At 38.0% G+C, this 18,877-nt stretch overlaps 1 protein-coding gene across 3 annotated transcripts in view; it reads right to left on the bottom strand.

The window, feature by feature from the left end:
• LOC125245181 (NACHT, LRR and PYD domains-containing protein 3-like) overlaps window positions 1-15,003 on the bottom strand; it is a 41,218-nt gene extending 26,215 nt beyond the window's left edge. The window contains exons 1-8 of one of the 3 annotated variants that reach the window (XM_048155681.1): window positions 14,942-15,003; window positions 9,421-9,696; window positions 7,040-8,852; window positions 6,668-6,841; window positions 6,372-6,545; window positions 3,788-3,961; window positions 1,715-1,761; window positions 96-1,513 (exon numbers count right to left, since the gene is read on the bottom strand). In XM_048155681.1, coding sequence (XP_048011638.1) covers window positions 990-1,513; window positions 1,715-1,761; window positions 3,788-3,961; window positions 6,372-6,545; window positions 6,668-6,841; window positions 7,040-8,852; window positions 9,421-9,676 — 3,162 coding nt within the window. In that variant the 5' untranslated portion in view covers window positions 9,677-9,696; window positions 14,942-15,003 and the 3' untranslated portion in view covers window positions 96-989. Of the gene's footprint in view, window positions 1-95; window positions 1,514-1,714; window positions 1,762-3,787; window positions 3,962-6,371; window positions 6,546-6,667; window positions 6,842-7,039; window positions 8,853-9,420; window positions 9,697-14,941 lie in introns of those variants that run through there. The other 2 variants (XM_048155682.1, XM_048155683.1) reach the window with 2 other exon arrangements.
• Between the last annotated feature and the right edge of the window lie 3,874 nt (window positions 15,004-18,877).

Here is an 18,877-nt window from a genome sequence, read left to right as displayed (position 1 = left end):
CCATTGCTCCGTGGTCCAGTTCTGATGCTCACATGTCCATTGTTGGTGCGTTCGGCGGTGGACAGGGGTCAGCATGGTCACCCTGACTGGTCTGCATCTATGCAGCCCCATACGCAACAAACTGATGCACTGTGTATTCTGACACCTTTTTATCAGAACCAGCATTAACTTCTTGAGCAATTTGAGCTACAGGAGCTCGTCTGTTGGATCAGACCACACAGGTCAGCCATCAATGAGCCTCGGCCGCCCATGACCCTGTCATCGGTTCACCACTGTTCCTTCCTTGGAGCACTTTTGATAGATACTGACCACTGCAGACCGGAAACACCCCACAAGAGCTGCAGTTTTGGAGATGCTCTGACCCAGTCGTCTAGCCATCACAATTTGGCCTTTGTCAAACTTGCTCAAATCTTTACTCTTGCCCATTTTTCCTGCTTTTAACACATCAACTTTGAGGTCAACATGTTCACTTGCTGCCTAACATATCCCACCCACTAGCAGGTGCCGTGATGAAGAGATAATCAGTTCACTTCACCTGTCAGTGCTCATAATGTTACGCCTGATCAGTATATTTATATGTATAATGTGCATTTCCTTCACAGGTTTGGTCTTAAATTTCATACACAGTGGTATTAAAAAGGTCTTAAATAGTCTTACATCTAATTGGTTTATATCTGTAAATACCCTGGATAGCAACCCTTTTTTTGTAACCATTACAACTTATCATCATCACATGTCCCTCATTTAGTCTCTTGGGTAGAATCTCTCTACAGTCTATTCCAGGGGTAGGCAAGTTCAGTCCTAGAGAGCCACTGTCCAGCAGAGTTTAGCTCCAACCCTGAAACAAACCCTCACCTGCCTTTAGCCTTAGTAATCCCGAAGAGCTTGATTAGCTTGTTCAGGTGTATTTGATTAAGGTTGGAGCTAAACTCTGCAGGACAGCGGCTCTCTAGGACTGAACTTGCCTACCCCTGGTCTATTCTGATTCATCACCACAGTTTCACTGATGATCCAAAACCAATCCTAAACCCAGGATAGAGCGGTTGAGTGAATGTGGTCTGGACTGTGTGGATGAGGCTCACTGTGTCTCCAGAGACGCTGTAGAAGGACAGAGTTCCTGCACTGTGATCCACATACACACCTACTCTACTGCTGATGGACTCTACTGGGAGTTCAGTCTCTATGTTATTGTGTCTGAATGAGTAACTGGAGGAAGAGCAGAACAAACTCCATGACTGATCATTATGTCCAAACACACACTCATCACCCCATCCCTTCCTGCTGATGCTCTTATATGACATTGATATTAACACACCATCACCTCTCCACTCAACCTCCCAGTAACAGCGTCTACACACACTCTCTCTACACAACACCTGAGCATAAACATCAAATCTGTCTGGATGATCAGGATACGGCTGATCTGTGTCAGTGCCAGTAATCGATCTGTTCCTCTCAGACAGATGGAGAAGTTTATTCACTGTGTTCAGATCCAGAGTGAGCAGATGGGAATCTGATGGAGATAAAACACATCACAATCAGGAATTATCAATCTCTGATCTTTTAATGTACACTGTAAAAATGTTTACAGAAATGTTCTATCTTAAGTGTGTGTGTGTGTGTGTGTGTGTGTGTGTGTAAAAGTGTGAGTGTGTGTGTGTATATGTGTGTAAAAGTATGTGGGAGAGAATGTGTGTGTCGTGTGTAGACGTACGTTTGTGTAGTCCTGCTGTAATCCAGATCTCTCCTCTATGGTCCACACTACAAAACACACACAGTGTCACAGTTAATCAGTAAACGCACATACACACAAGGTGTGTTCGACATCGGCTGCGGCTGGATGCAACCGATCGGCGAGAATAACCGTGTGCAGGTGGGGAGGAGCTGAAAACGGAGACACGAAGTCGGACACTTTCTGCTTCCCGTAGTGATGCTCGCGCTGCGTTTGCATACTTTATCACAGCTGAAGTGAAATAAATGCAATATTTTGACTAATACACTGATGTTTCAGAGACATGTACTGCTTACAGCGTCTGTTTTTACAACAATAAAGTTCAACATAAGCATATATTATTTAAATGCCAATATAGTGGGGTCTACATTTTTTATCAGTTTTATTTTCATAAACATCACACAATATAACATCGCAACTACATGAAAAGAGCTTTAACTGTTATAAAAACAGATTTTTGAGCATTTCTGGAACTGAAGGTGTGACAATAAACATGAAACACACGTGATCGTTGTCATGCGGTGAATCCGGCCAATCGTGAAACAGCTGTGTCATCATCAGAACTCGTGCAGCTCCTCTTGAGAAACTGCGCTGGCTGCCTCAGGCGGCTGATCTCGAATCGCTCTCGTGGTACTTTGAAGCCATACGTCACAGTCACATGGTGTTGGCGCTGTCTCAAGTCGGACAAAATTTCTTACCGGCATGCACTGCTTCAAGTCAGCCGCCGGCGGTTGGGCGGCGCTGCATGAGCTCGAACACACTTACAGACTCGCTCTCTCTCTGTGCATGCTGGGAGTGTTGGGGTGCGTGTGACGGTGCTCACAAGGAGAGATTTTTCCGCCTCTATTTTTTTTTATTTCTTTTTCATTTCTGATTTTATGAATGATTATTTCTTTCTAAAAAAACCTGATGTTTTTTTGTGAGTTTTGGGAACTTTTGAGGCGGCATCGGGATGGCATCTATCCCAATCGGGGTAGCGTCACCTGTGTCGCTCCGCCATGGAATCAGTTGTGTACCGGCATGGGGCTTCACTGTTGAAAACATGCTGCTAGCAATCGGGAAAAAGTTGGATATGAAAACATTACTTCGGCATCCAGGATGAATAAAGCAGTTGTGGTCTTTGTCAAGAAGGAAGACTATTGGAGGAAGGAAGATAATTAATCAGTCAATAAGCGGCGGAATTGTGGTAAGTGGCAATTTTCTTATTATTTCACTGTTTGTTACTCAGACGACTAGAGTTACAATATCCAATGTGCCTCCCTTTATTCGGAATGACGAAATCAAGAAAGCTTTGACGCGATATGGTAAAATGGCTAGTGAGATCAAGATGATCCTATTGGGGTGTAAAAACGCTGCTCTGAAACATGTTGGCCCAGTTTCACAGTTTAGCTTATGCTATCACGAATCCTGTCACAGGTCTACATCTGCCCTGTTTTGACATTATACTGATGAAGTTTGAAGCAAATCAGTTAAAAATAAGAGGGTGATTTTAAAGCTCTTTTAACTGATAACTGTAATCATTTTGCGAACTGATTAAGAATAATTAAAAAATAATGCACACCCTGAGGTGGTAATGTGACTTTGATGCACGTGTATGTTTGTGCGTTTGTATGGGAGAGAGAGCAGGAGAAAGCGAATAAATCATTATTTTGTAGGAAAATCATAGAAATGGTTTGCGATTCATATGCTATTGTTTGTCGTATTTATTTGTTTTGTCGGTGTCTTGTGGGTACTGGTTATTTTTCTGCTGTAGGCTGTTAGAACCTTTAAAATAAAATCATTTTGCGAAGTGATGTGGTACTGTAATGCAGTCAAGACCTGTCTGAACTACTTTAGCCATGAGTTTCCTTAAATAATTGCACACCTTAGAACATTTGACAACCAATCAGATTCAAGCATTCAGCAGCCCTGTAGTATTACTAGAAGTAAACTTCTGTAAATTATAAATGAGAACTTTTGTAAATATATAAAGGAAATAAAGTGTAACTGCAATAAGTCAAGATTGTAATGCTGTTGTTGGAATAATTTAATCAAAATGCTTCCTGCTCTACATACTTGAGTTTATCCAGTCTGTAGTTTGGATTGTTGAGTTTATCAGTGAGCAGCTTGACTCCTGAATCTCCTGGGTGATTGTAGCTCAGATCCAGCTCTCTCAGGTGTGAAGGGTTTGAACTCAGTGCTGAAGACACATAACCACAGCCTTTCTCTGTCACCATACAGCCTGACAACCTACAAAGACATAAAGCAACAGTCCATTGTCCAGTGACATTAGATTGGCAATCAGACATTACAATCATCACACACTGACCTCTGGCTGTTATTTGTAGCTGTTATTTCTGTAGATTCAGTCACAAAAGTAACACAAATGTTTGTGGACGTGCCAGAGTAAAAATATTACTTTTCTAAATCATCAGATCTTATTTAAATTATAGAAATTGTTATTTGAACATTTATACCTATTTCAGCCTTTTATTAGGGGATTATTCATTTTTAACTGTTTAAAAAAACTTATAAATAACTGGCAGTAATTTCAGGAGATTACTGTACTTTTTTTCAAATTTCATTGTTTTGAATTGAAAATGTATCATTTACATTTTGACAAGAAACATTAATGGTCAGACAAATAAGATTGAAAGTGTGGATATTTTAAAAGTAAATTATTAATTGCAAGTGTTTCAAATGCATTTGGTCTGATCCCAGATTCCCATCCTCCATCCCAGGCTGGGATAGGAATAGGATTGAGGAGATGGGGTGGTGGATTCTGGAAAAATGTTGTGGGACAGAGGTAAGCACTAAATAAAAACACTGGTGTCTTTTGATAGGCCATTGAGTTTAAGAAATCAACAGATATGTCTTTGATTTGTTACATTGCACAACACTGCAAAATCATGTTGGAAATAGAAACCTTTGACACTCTCCAGAGCGCAAATACAAATATGCACTTGAGCATTTGCTAAATATGTTTTGCCAAGTCAGATGCCCCCCTAAGCGGCTGTTTACCTCGCTTATTTAAGGTTAAGTCCGCCTCTGATTATAGCATAGTTAACCCTCTGGAGTCTGAGGCTGATTTGGGGCCTGGAGAAGTTTTGACATGCCCTGACATTTGTGCTTTTTTCAGTCGTTCATAAACATATTAATGGAAAAAGTGTCATTACACTGTATTCAGCACAAACTAGGCTACAATAATATGTGAGGAACATGTATGTACATGTTTGTGTTTTTGAAGGAATAACATTTATGCGTGGTTATTGAAAAAACAAAAAACTTAAGTCACTGAAATAAGGCCAAAAAAAGTATAGTAAATCTGTGTTTACAATACTTTAGGGTATTGGAGGTTGTAAACTAGAGTTTTTGCTTCAAAATTATGTAAAAATTATGCTGCCTACTCCTTCATATAAAACAATATATTGATTTAGTTTTTGTAAGACACTTTTTGCCAAGAAACACAGTATGCATGGAGGCGTGAATCACCACCGAATAATGGGCCATTCTCACCTGAGAAGACAAAAGAATTGGATAGTAATGAGCTGAAATGACTTGCAAATTAATGAGGCATTTCAGTCAGGTAGGCTGTGAAAAAAACCTTCTGTGATGTCTCAAGCTTATCATGATATATGAAACATACAGAAAAATATTATTACAGTATAAAGTAATGGTTTTATATTATACTTTAAAATATAATGTATTTCTGTGATGCAAAGAGTCTGAATATAGGCTTTTAGTTTAAAAGCATGCACATTTGGAGAAATATTGGATTCTCATATGCTTATGTCAATTTTCTATATTTTCAATTTCAATTTTTCTTATATTTATTTAATATTCATTGCCATTACTATGAGCGCTGGTGTTTTCAATTCATCCTTGAAGTCGGAGGGCGCTCTCTGTGCATTTTTAGTCCACAAATTCATCTAAAAGAAGAAGAGGCTATTCCATGAATGGAGTTTCCAATTCATACTGCAGCCGGAGGGCGCTAAAGAAACAAAAACTCATCTAAACTTCATCTATAGAAGAAAAGAAAACAGGAACTAACTGCATGTCTTCTAGAGCTCCCTAACCATGACTTTTACATCCAGATAAACACTTTTCAAGACAATAAATACACGATTGAGACGATGAATGCATGTATTGCCTCTGAATTTGCGTCTGAATAGCGCTCGCTCCGTGGGCGTGGGCGCATTAGCGGATAATGAGCTGAATCACGGACTTCTGACATGGCTCTCTTTTCATACAGATTACATAAACACAGAAGGTTTGTTTTCGATTTGACTTACATAATTTAAAACCTGACATCTTAACGTTTTTTTAGACATAAGTTTAATTTTTCTGTGATTAGTATTCACTAAGTTACAGTTCATTTTCTGAGAACAATCAGATTGGACTTCGTTCAGAGGGAGAGGAGAAATCACGCATCATGTTAGTTTTCTTTATTTTACAAAAAGCACAACATTGTGTTTTTACTCTGAGTGTATACAAATAAAAGAAGATATTCTATAGTTTCAATTGATATATTACTTATGTCTCTATGACAAAAAATGACGGAGTATTTTAAGTCTGTTTTGCTGCAATGTGAAAAAAAACCTGCAAAACGCGCCGGCGCGTTTTCAGACCTCAGAGTGTTAATTATTTTAAAACCATTCACCTTATTATCTCCAGCTGACATTCTGGACTCTTCAGTCCATCAGAAAGAAGCTTCACTCCAGAATCCTGCAAGTCATTGTTACTCAGGTCCAGCTCTCTCAGGAAGGAGTTTGAGGATTGTAAAACTAAAGACAAACTCTCACAGCACTGAGCAGTAAGATTACATGTGGGAAATCTGAAGAAGAAAAACACAATGTAATTGCATACAGAATAAATCTTAGCAGTGCAATTTTTAAATAATTAACTTATTTATAAAAAAAAAAAAAAAAAAAAAAAAAAAAGTATTTGAACTCAAACCTCAGTATTTCCAGCTGACAGTTTGGACTCTTCAGTCCATAAGAAAGAAGCTTCAATCCAGTATCCTGCAAGTCATTGTTACTCAGGTCCAGCTCTACCAGGGTAGAGTTTGAGGATTGTAGAGCTGACGACAAACGTTCACAGGACTGAGCAGTAAGATTACAGCACTGTAGCCTGTGTAGAGAAAAAAACAAACAGCAACAATAATTCTTATTGGGTAGTGTTTATAATCTGGACCTTGGAATAAACTTTGACTGCAGTGATGTAAGCCTGTGATGTCATTTTTCTGAACAGTCAAGTCCAGCAAGTCACCCATGTATAAATTTACATTTACAAAAGACTAATATAAATTAATGTAAAGGAGACACCTACAGTGCTCTTCTGGTGTTTTTGATCACTGGCAGAAGTCTCATCAGTGCTTCATCAGATCTTCTGTATTTCTGCAGTTCAAACTTCTCTTGAGTGTCTTCTGACATTAAGAGCACAAACACCAGACCAGACCACTGAGCAGAGGACAGCTTCTGTGTTGAAAGATTACCTGTGCTCAGATTCTTCTGGATTTCCTCCACAAAGTCATCTTTCAATTCACTCAGACAGTAGAAGAGATTGATGGTCCTCTCTACTGACTTCTCCTTCTCTATTTTCTTTTTGATATAGTCAACAGTGTCTTTGATGTTCTCTGTTTTGAGTTCCAGTTTTGGCAGTAGTTCCATCAGGTCACTCTGATTGGACTCCAGTGAGAGACCCAGGAGGAACCGTAGGAAGAGGTCCAGGTGTCCATTCTCGCTTTGTAATGCCTTCTTGACTGCAGCCTTATGAAGCTGAAACTGTGGCTTGTTGGACAGTTTCCATGTCATTTTTTCTTTCCAGGATTGAAAAAATAGGCCAGCTTTCTCATTTTTGCCAATCAAAAACACATAAAGAGCAGCAAGGAATTCCTGTACGCTGAGATGTATGAAGCTGTAAATGTTTCTTTTTGAAACCTTCTCCTCCTGAAACATTCGAGTGCATAACCCAGAGTACACTGACCCTTCGATGACATCTAGTCCACATTCCTCAATATCTTTTTTGTAGAAAATCTGGTTGCCTTTCTCCAGCTGTTGAAAGGCCAGTTTCCCAAGCTTCAGAATAATCTGATCAAAAGACCTTGCATTTGCTTTAGGTTTAAGGTCACCACAGTATTTTTCTTCCATCTGTTGCTGCTGAGAAATTAAGAAGCTTGTGTACATTCCTGTGAGAGATGTGGGAGTTTTGTCAAAGCTCTCTTGAGCCAGGAGAGGCTGAAGAACAATGAGAGAGATCCAGCAGAAGACAGGGATATGGCACATGATGTACAGACTCCTGGATTTCTTGATGTAACTGATAATCTTTTCAGAAATTTCAGGACTGTTTTTGATGAAGTATTGCTCTTTTTGTTCATCATTAAATCCTCGCACCTCTGTCACTTGATCAACGTAGTTTCGGGGTATCAGATTGGCTGCTGCTGGTCTGGATGTAATCCAGATGAGAGCAGATGGAACCAGATGTGTCTTGATAAGGTTTATTATTATCTTACTTACTGTTGTTTTTTCATTTGCATTTGTAAATATGTCATCTTCTTTAAAGCTCAAAGGAAAGCGACATTCATCCAGCCCATCAAAGATGAACATAACTTTACCGTCACCTTCAGGAAGAGAGGGCAATTCTTCAGGACACCTAAAGAAGTATTTGTTAAGCAGTCCCATGAGACTGTACTCTTCTTTAATCAAATTCAGTCTACGGAATGGAAGTGGAAATATGAAGACTATATCCTGATTTTCTCTTCCCTCAGCCCAGTCAAAGATGAATTTATTGACAGAGACAGTTTTTCCCACTCCTGCGATCCCCATTGTCAGCACTTTTCTATTTTGTCGACCAGTGTCACACTGGACTTTAAACATGTCATTACACTTGATTGGCTTCTCCTTGGCAGTCAATCGTTTGTGATTTGATTCAATCTGTATCACTTCATGGTTGTTTACTCTTCCTCCAGTCTCATTCTCCACCACATATAAATCAGTGTAGATATCGTTCAGGTATTCCCGATGACCCGTCTGCGAATTACCAACCAATATCTGCTTGTAGTCCTGTTTTAATTTGTTCTTCAGTTTGAAGCTGGATTCTGTGTAATTATGAAGAGTAGTTTGACTGTTTTCTGCAGTTGAGTCTTTAAGAAAGAGAGGAAAAAGACAGCAAAGACTAAGTGATTGTGTTTTTCATAAATTTATGCTTCTTCTGTATTCAAATTAATCACACTTCACTGATGTGAGTTTTTATATGTTCATATGCACATCTTACACTGATTATGCTGGGGTATATGGTGATGCAACTGCCTTGACTAATGCAGACTCGAATGCAATTGGTTTGAATATTAAAATTTCATAATAACATTTTTCTAATTTCTTCCAGAGCATTTATTGGATTGTCACTATTGGACTCAGATCAACTTAAGACCATGCTGACCAAAATTATTAAAAGCTTTTTGATCAAAGCATTGACATCTAGCACACCACATAAGACATGAGACTGTATAAGGATTATGTTAGGGTTATTGCAATGACCCTTCAAATGTGGAAGTTGCTTGTGTAACAGACATAGGCTAGTGAGAGCTTTGCATGTAAACGTCACTCCCCTGATCTTGAGGTGCTCTAGCGACTAATGCTAGAGACTGTGGTCTTTAGCCTCCTTGTTAGAGCTCCTGCCTCCCATTACAGTCACAGTGAATTAAACGTTACCTGGCTTGTGTTTGTTCTCCAGCTGCTCAGCCAGATTATTCTGGTTCATCTTCCTCAGGATCTCCACTGTGATCTTCACAGCTTCTCCTGGTCCAAAACATGCTACCATCTTATCCACTGTTTTTAACCTATCTGCATTCTCCATTTCAGAATTTGATATATGCTCATGTTTCTTTAAGTGCCACTGAAACTTCTTCAATTCTGCTTCCAGCAGTTCATTCAGTGATTTCTCAATCAGCTCTTCAACAGACTCCATCGCCCATCACCAAGTCAGAGCTGCAGGACGAAAAGAAAAAGATCTGAAATAGTTTCACTCTTAACATGTGGACCTAAGCATTCAAATGTTATTTGGATTATGAAATGAAGCTATGATCAGCTGTTTTCGTGTATTTTTCAAGTTATAGCGCCACCAAGTGTCCAATCATCGTGATTTTATTACTGTGGCCAAAGATTGAGCCAAAACACATGTACACAAGAAAATGTTTAGGCCAATTTATGGAGAAACAAAGTGTTATTAATCATTCGCTTTAGTTGAGGAGGTTTTAATGGGATATTTCATCCCTGCATTTTAATTCCACTGTTGTAGTTAAATTGTGGTTACCTATTAGCCTATTTATTCGTTTATTTGTTTTTCAAATGACAAGAATGAATTAATAAAATGTTGTCACATTTTAAGTAGTATGCAACAACAACAAAAAAAACATTTTAATAAAAAGTGATCAACAATTTCTTAAAAGGGGACACTACAGGCAAAAACACTTTTTTCATGCACCTGTCAATTTTGAGATTTTGCATTTTTTGGCTTTTCATAAATGTGTTGTTTCAGACTGGTGGAAAGAAAACATCCAAAATACACTTTTAAGTGTATATTTTAGAACACTTTATCTATTTGTTTCAATTACAGTAAATACCTTTAAAGGCCATTTTCTAAAAATGAGTTCTACAGTTGAAAAATGAAATCTACAGTTTTATTCCTATCTATATTCTGAAGGTTTTTATAGAGGGGTTTGTTGATATTTGCCTGATTTTATACAACATTTTATTTTATTTAAAAATAAAAAAGTGAATTTTTTTCTGGCTATTGATAGTATTTTCTGATTTAAAATAGATATTAAGTTCATATTGGATATGTCAAAAAAATTAAATGAGAATTAAAAAAAAATCAGTTTTGCTTCACAGAAATAAATTATATTTTGAAGTATATTAAAATAGAACATTATTTTGACTGTAATAACATTTCACAATATTACTGTTTCTTCTGTATTTCTGATCTAGGCTTGATGAGACTTCTTGCAAAAATGGTCCAAGTAATGTGTCCAAACTGTAATGTATATATTGCATTAGTAACTTACAAATCCTTTCTTCTGTATAACATGTACATCTATGTACATGTTATGTACATGTATGTATCTAACAACAATAAAGCTTGATTTTTATAGGGGTCATATAATGCCACTTTTTCACTACCCCACAAGAAGGCGGCAGAGTTTCAAGAGTTTGTGTTAGCAGCTTGACTTTATGCAGACTCACTGAAAATGTCAGAAACTGTTCAGCCTTTTATGTTCAAACCAAAGTCAGACACTGATGGAGAGACTCAAGAAGAAGTGACAACATGTAAACTGCTACAGGACGTTTCTGAGTGGTTAGTTGCTTAATTTATGTAGCTGATGTGGGTTATTTTATATTAAAAGATTAGTATATTCTGTCATGATAATCTATAAATCGCTCATGTGGGAACAGTTGTAAGATCCTACAGAGTCAGAGAATATATGCTGCATGAAGATAGGTATAGTTTGGTTTAATTATGGATATAACTTGTCATGTTGTCATCTTGCATTTATGACATGCTATTGCATTTGTATTATGTACTGTAATGCAATTACATGGCCTCACCCCTTTGTTGTGTTTTCTTTGCGGGAAGAAGCTTGTTGTTGTCCCTAAACAGAGAATTCTTTAAAAGAAAATATCTCGCTTTGCTTTGAACTTTGAGTGTCGTAACTTTGCAGATGTTGTTTTTGATCAAACAGCAACATTACACACTAACTAAAGTTAAAAAAGTTTAAAGGATTAGTCCACTTTTAAATAAACTTTTCCTGATAATTTACTCACCCCCATGTCATCCAAGATGTTCATATCTTTCTTTTGTCAGTTGAAAAGAAATTAAGGTTTTTGATGAAAACATTCCAGGATTATTCTCCTTATAGTGGACTTCAATGGCCTCCAAACGCTTACAGTTTCAGTGCAGCTTCAAAGGGCTTTAAACGATACCAGACGAGGAATAAGGGTCTTATCTAGCGAAACGATCGGTCATTTAAAAAAAAATACAACTGTATATGCTTTCTAAACACAAAATATCGCCTTGAACGCACTTCCGCTTTCCACATTCTTCAAAAAGCTTACGCCGTATGTCCTACACCTTCCCTCATCTGGTATCGTTTAAAGCCCTTTGAAGCTGCTCTGAAACTGTAATTTTGACCTCCAACCATCTGGAGGCCATTGAAGTCCATTATAAGGAGAAAAATCCTTCAATGTTTTCATCAAAACCTTAATTTCTTTTCGACTGACGAAAGAAAGACATGAACATCTTTGATGACGTGGGGGTGAGTAAATTATATAGTCCTTGTCTTGGTATCTCTATCGTCTGCGTGTGTTTCCCTAAACCATGCAGTGTGACAGAACAGACCCAAAACTGCATCATCCTGCCTGAGGACCGTCTCAGGGGATCCGTCTATTGCTATCCTCCAGCAAGTCCCCAAGTCCCCCCCAGTGATGAGGATGGCCGCCACTCCAGAGCTTTGTTGCAAGATGACCGCCGCCATGCCTGAGTCCTCGGTCAAGATGGCTGCCGCCACGGCATCTCTTCCTCACCCAGGATCCAGTCCCTGACCTCAGTCCAGTGATGGTTCCCATCCCTTACTCCTTCGTCCCGAGTCCAGAGGTGACTCTCTCCTTCGTCCCAAATCCAGAGATGACTCTCTCCTTCATCCCAAGCCCAGAGGACATCATAGCGCCTGTCTTGGTGCTAACACTTGTGTGTGTTTGGGCCACCCACACAACGGCTCCAGCCCCTGACCAGCATCCTGTGATGGCTTCAGCCCCTGATAAGAGTCCAGAGAGGACTCCAGTCCCTGAGTCAGTTCCAGACTCCACTCCAGTCACCGAGCCTGCTCCAGCCCAGAGACCTGTAGCTCCTCCCAATAATTACCCGTGACCATAGGGGCCGAGGCCACAGAGGCTGCACCACCATGGCCCCCTGAGCTACCTGACCTGCCATTGACGCCTGACCTGCCATGGCCCCCGAACCGCCTGACCCGCCATGACCCCCCCGAACAGTCTGATCCGCCATGGCCCCCCGAACCGCCCGACCTGCCATGACCCCCCCCGAGCCACCTGACCAGTTTTCCCGCCACTAGTTTGTCCCCTTGGTTACCCTGATTGAGTTCTATTAGCTCCAGCTGTCTCTCGTTAATTAGCCTTGTTTGCCCCTTTGTTTGCTCTGCATATATTCCCTGTGTTCTTTCCTCAGTCTTTGTCGGTTGTCGTCATTGTATAACGTCAATGTTTTGCTGTATGTATTCATCTCCTGCGTTTCATCATTAAAGTCCTTGTCTTGGAATCTCCATCGTCCGCATGTGTTTCCCTAAACCATGCAGTGTGACAATTGTTTTGCAATTCCAAGTTCATGTTCAATTCTTAGGTATTTCAACTTTTCTTTTCTAGTGCTTTTCATCTCTACTGCAAGATCTCTTTACCGTAGTGTAATGAAAATAAGTTACTGTAATGTAATGTGTAATGTGCCTCATACATCCTGAAAAGTGAAGCTGCGGGCTCTTCGATCGCCCCCTGGCGGCTGGATGCAGTACAGGTCATAAACCTCACCCTCTCCATTCAAACGAATGGGAATGAGTCAAAACAAAATAATAAATTACGCTTCAAATAAAATTTTCCAAAAGATGGTTTTGGTCATTTAAGGTAGTTTATATCACACTGATATATATTCAATTGTTCGTTTTTGTGATAAGTTTGATGCTATAGAAACGGGGTGTGTCGTCATGATTGACAGTTGTGATTGACAGCTTGTCTGAGGACTGTCGGAGCTTCGAGGGGAGATTGAAGATATATAACTAACTATTAATTTTAGATTTCTGTGTTATTTCACACCGACAAAATTAGTTGTTCAGCAGAAAGCTGTACTGACCGACCTACAGGATCTGACAGATCACTGAACTTTTTTCGGTAATGTTAAATGTGGACTTTATAAGCTAATTAATAAATGTTATTAGCTAAGATAACGCGCCTAACGTTAGACATGACGGGAAAAAGCATTTGATCATTATCTGGCAGTTACTAATTATTTTTATGGGTATAAAATAATAATTAGCCAGACAATACTAATGATAGCCTACTCTAATTATTCTAATTATAGAGCACTGTCTACAGCAATCAATCTCCTGTAACGTTAGTTTAACTTTATTCAAAATGGCAGGACCGTTTCTGACATTTTAGAGTTGTTTCTAGTAGCATATTATATTGAGTTTATCTTCTGAATTTGCTGTTTCAAAAATATTATTGCTCTAGAAACAGAATAGCCTATTATTTTATGGGTAGAATTTTAAATTGTGTATAATTTATATAGCCTATTTAAAATACATCAATGATGACGCAGACGTCTGAGCGGAAGTTTGATACCACGACTCTGCCTCCGGGCTCCACTGTAAATTCCTTCTGCACATGCCCAGGCTCCAAACTGATGTTTTTGCGTAATATGTCAACGTCCATCGTCGTACGTTTTACATTCAGTTCATTACAATGGAAGGAAGTGGCGCCGTGTTGTCGTATCTTTTTTTACAGTCTATGTAATAGACATTGCGCTGTGAAAATGATTCCTGATTGTCAAAAGGATATTTATGACATTGTTTTGAATTGATCTCAGTAGAGGTTTTTTTAGGGCTTGCGTGTCATGTCTGAGGGCAAAGTTTGGTTTTTCAACAAGATTGACTGACTGGTTTTGAGTGAAGAGCTTCATTTTGACCTGAAAATGGGAAGCATGGATAGGAGAAGTTATGAATTTGTGTTTAGATTTTTTTTCACAATTTCAAGAAATGTTTAAGCATTGAGAAACTGTAAAGAAAGTTTTCACATACATTTGAAGAAGTTTTTTTCCTTCACATACAGTTTTGAAAACTTTTAAAATTATGCAAACCGTTAAAACACAAAGGCTTAATATTAAGTCAAGATGAGGATATAGTATTCAATCATTGAAAACATAATAAGAAAAAGTGCTTTAAGCTTTTAAAAAATGCAAAACCAGCCAGACAATATCGTTCACATACAACTTTGAAAGATATCAGAAAAGGGTAAAATTTGTTTCTAAAACATTGTTTCAAACATGCACATGAGCATAAAACATATCAAACAACTGTATTTAAATTCATCAAGCGAATAGCTTTAAGCAAAACTTTTTAAAATTACAATATGCTTTTAAAGTTATGTTTAGTTTTAGGCAAAAGAGATCTCTTACGCTGTTCAGTGCGGGACATCTTCACTCTCTGAAAACAGGAACATGAATGAGGACAGATCAGCATGTGACGCCACACCCAGTTAAAACAACACAATTAAATGTTGAAACATTTTTGTGACATTACAGAACACAAATGTTAAGGGATACACGCTGAGCCAGAACGGACAGAGCCCAGCACGAGGATTAATTTTAATGTTCTGATATATTTTACAGCAGTGATCTGGAGAGTTTGTGAAAGGGTGGAGGGACTGTCAGTGCTCAGTGAACTTTGACAAGGTGCCTGGCCAAAAAAAAACAATGATCTACTGTGTTTTACATCACACGCATTCTATTTACACTCCACTACATCTCAAATGTTAGCAGATTTTTCATTGACATAAAAAATTAAAATCAATGAATACTCTTGCTTTTACCATATTTAAAACATTAACACAATGTCATCTTACTCCAACAACCTTTCAATCTCATTTTCCCTGCTCACATTGATGGCTAATTTGGCCTGTCCTAAAATAAAATTCAACAACTGACAAATTCAACTCTTCTTTTTAACAAATGTAAAACCATAAATAAAAGTAATAGAATTCTTTGTTAAAAGGAATTGAACAATTTTTGCAAAACCCAAAATATAGGCTTAAGTCTAATCACACTCCATAAAAGCATTAAAACTGTTTCTCTTTTTAGGCAAAAAGGACATTCTACGCTGACATCAGCATTTAAAACAAAATGAAAGCATTTACTGCAATTGCACAATGAAGAAGTTGCCATATATCCCGTCCTTTATTTCAACGGTGGCTTATACAGAGACCTCCACTCAGGTCTCACAATCTCTTCCACATTCAATACCATACGCAAAGGTGTATCTACCCAAAACGTTTTTATTAAAAACTTCACATTTTATAAAATGCTTTACCAGTACTTGTACACAAATCTAAACGCATGGGTCTTTCAGTATGTAACAAAGGACCCTTACAACCATCTAGTTCTGCTAATACAGTCAAATTGGGAACAAATCTTCTATATTTCCATTGCTTCCTCCTCTATAGTGGTCTATCAGTAACTCTTTTTCTTTGTTACTGACCAATGACTTCCAGTTCTTGTGCAACAGTCCGTAGAGACCTGAGGCCACTTCTCTTTTCTCAAAGTCCAGTCCAGCCCAGCTATATTAATAAATCCTCCAAAATTAAATTTCTGTGATTCCAGCAGTCATTGATTAACCCCATGAAAAGAGCAACAAACTTTTTTAAATAAAACCGTGTTTCATTTATTAAAGGCTTATCCAAAAGCCAATGATCATCTCTCTGTAGGTTAACAAGACTCCAAACCTTGAAGAGATTGCGAGTCTTTCCACAATTGACCGTGTCCGGCAACACAGCCTGATAAGTTTGAAACAAGCTTATAGAGTACCATTTGAGAGACATTCAGAAAGGGTAAAAGAGTTACGATATCAGTATGTTCAAGTACATGAACATTTACAGTGAATCTACAGCACTACTGAATGTACATCTTTATTGTATTGTGTGCAAGGCTTTCTGCCCTGCTGCCAGCAGCACATGTTTATTTTAGTCCCCCCGTGGTCTGTTCCTCTGGCTCCCCCCTGGTCTTCGGTTGGGGGCTCTGGTCCTGGCCCATTTTTTCCTGTAGAGAATGTTTGAATTGGACTCCATGGAGAGACCTCATGAATGTATCTTCTTGGATAAAGCTGGGTTCAATCTAACAAAAAGGATAACGGTAACACTTTAGAATACTGATCCTTCATTAATGAATAACTACACAGAAACAAATGAGTAACGCATTATTAACACTCTAGTAACCACTATTAACTAACAAGAAACTGATTAATGAATTAGTGAGTAACAGTGCTCAGTTGAAGGTGGTAGTTCACTATTAGCTAATCAGTAACTACTGTTTTTTTTTCATACCTCCAAGAGAACTACTAACTAAGAACTACTAAATACAGGTTCATAGTATAAATAATAATAATACATAATGTATAATTAATTTTAAAGTGAAGGTCATGGTAACCCACTAGTACTGAATGAAGTATTACCAAATCCTTCAGAAAGAATTACTAATTTTGATCAGTATTTTAAAGTGAGAAATAGCATAACTCTAGTAACTACTGAAGTCATTGTAAACTTTTGAGGTTTTTGTAAAGTATTGGATAGTAATAATTCAAGAGTTACTACAATAATTCCAAAGGAACTACTGCTTATTTGGATCAGTATTCTAAAGTGAAGATCATGGTAACCCACTAGTAAATACTCAAGTGTCACCAAATACATCAGAAGGAATTACTACAGCATTTTTATAGTGAAGATAGGTTTGCATGCATATAGATCAAATCACCATAATGCTGCACAGAGAGAAAATAACTTTGGATGTTTCTCTTTTTAGCTTCAAAAGGGAAACATTTATTTAAATGAAAAATAAACCCCAATTTAAGTCTGAGCTTTTTTAGGAGATTTTCAATATGAATATTAAAAACCTTTCATCAAGCTATATGCCCAGATATTTATAGTTGTTTCTATACAGACCCCTTCCAAAGTTAAAATAGGTGGAACCACAATTTTAGTACGAGAGCGAGTTAAGAGCATGTATTTAGTTTTTAAAACAATTTTAGGTGAAACAATGAAGATTGCAGCACCTAAAAAGAATCTTGTAATAGCTTTATGGCTTTATTCATGGACTGTGCTACTGTCACGCTTGGTGAAAGTGACCTGGCAAGAGAGAGGATCTACATGCTAGGAAGTTTAATAAAAACACAAGGGAACTAGGCAAACTCATACAACAACGGACAAACCACAAGTTAAACATAAGCACTATATATATACACAGACAAACGAGCTAAACAAGATAACAAGGGGGTGTGATTAAATGGCGAAACAGCTGGATAACTAAATCAATATGAACTACAAAAAAAAAAAAAACAGGGCATATCAAACAGCTACTGTATAGATAATTGTATCATCAGTATATAAATGTAGTTTAGCTGCAGTTATCTCATGACCTGGGTCATTTATATATAGAGAAAATAAAACTGGTGCTAAAATCTTTTTTTAATATTTAACTGAGAGACAGTGCATTCTTTCTGATAAATAATTATTAATCTAATTTATACTCATTTTACTAAAATCTAAGCAGCTTAGTATGTCCAACAGAATTTTGTGATCTACAGAATCAAAACCTTTCAAAAGATCAACAAATAGAGCAGTGCAGTGATGACTGTTATCTAAACAACTAATAATATCGTTTGTGATGAGCATGGCCGCTGTTACAGTATATTACAGCTATTTCATGCATTTATTTACACTGTTAAAGAGTTGCATTCTCATGCTAAACATGGCCAAAGTTTCAAAACACAAGTTGGATGTATAACAGTTTGTGTGTCAAATACACTACTTTTTTATTTATTTTTTATTATGGTCCTTTATCACATAATAAAGGGTGGAATTCCTTGTATGGGCACTTCTCCCTGATAAGCAAGAGCAAGAGCACAGCCATCAACACGCTTCGTTCGTGTTACGGAAGCAGAGAGATTTTTTCAACAATGGCTGTCCCAATTCAGGGGCTGCACCCTTTGAAGGCTGGATTTGAAGGCTGCATACATCTTTAAGGCAGTCTCACAATGAATATCAGTCAATTTTATTACAGGTACTTTTCTTAAATATGACATCCTTGATGACGTATGCAGCCTTCAAATGTGACCTCCGGAGGACGCAGCCTCTGAAATGAGACGCAGCTCCTGTCACCAAAGGAGTGTGTTTTTGGTTGTGAGGGAAACATTACCTTTTTCAGCTTCCCAATGAACCCAGCGTTAAGGGAATAGTGGATGAAGTTGTGCATGTATGTTAGTTTGTTCCCAGAGTTTTGGTGATGAATGCTTTGTAAAAAAGTCCCAGTTCGGTGCTGGATTTGCAGATCGCGGGTGGTGAGTAA

The sequence above is a fragment of the Megalobrama amblycephala genome, linkage group LG14 (genome assembly GCF_018812025.1).
Source record: "Megalobrama amblycephala isolate DHTTF-2021 linkage group LG14, ASM1881202v1, whole genome shotgun sequence".
NCBI classification, from domain to species: domain Eukaryota; kingdom Metazoa; phylum Chordata; class Actinopteri; order Cypriniformes; family Xenocyprididae; genus Megalobrama; species Megalobrama amblycephala.
The sequence above is the reverse complement of the archived record's forward strand: the minus strand, read 5'-3'. Positions and strand labels throughout refer to the sequence as shown.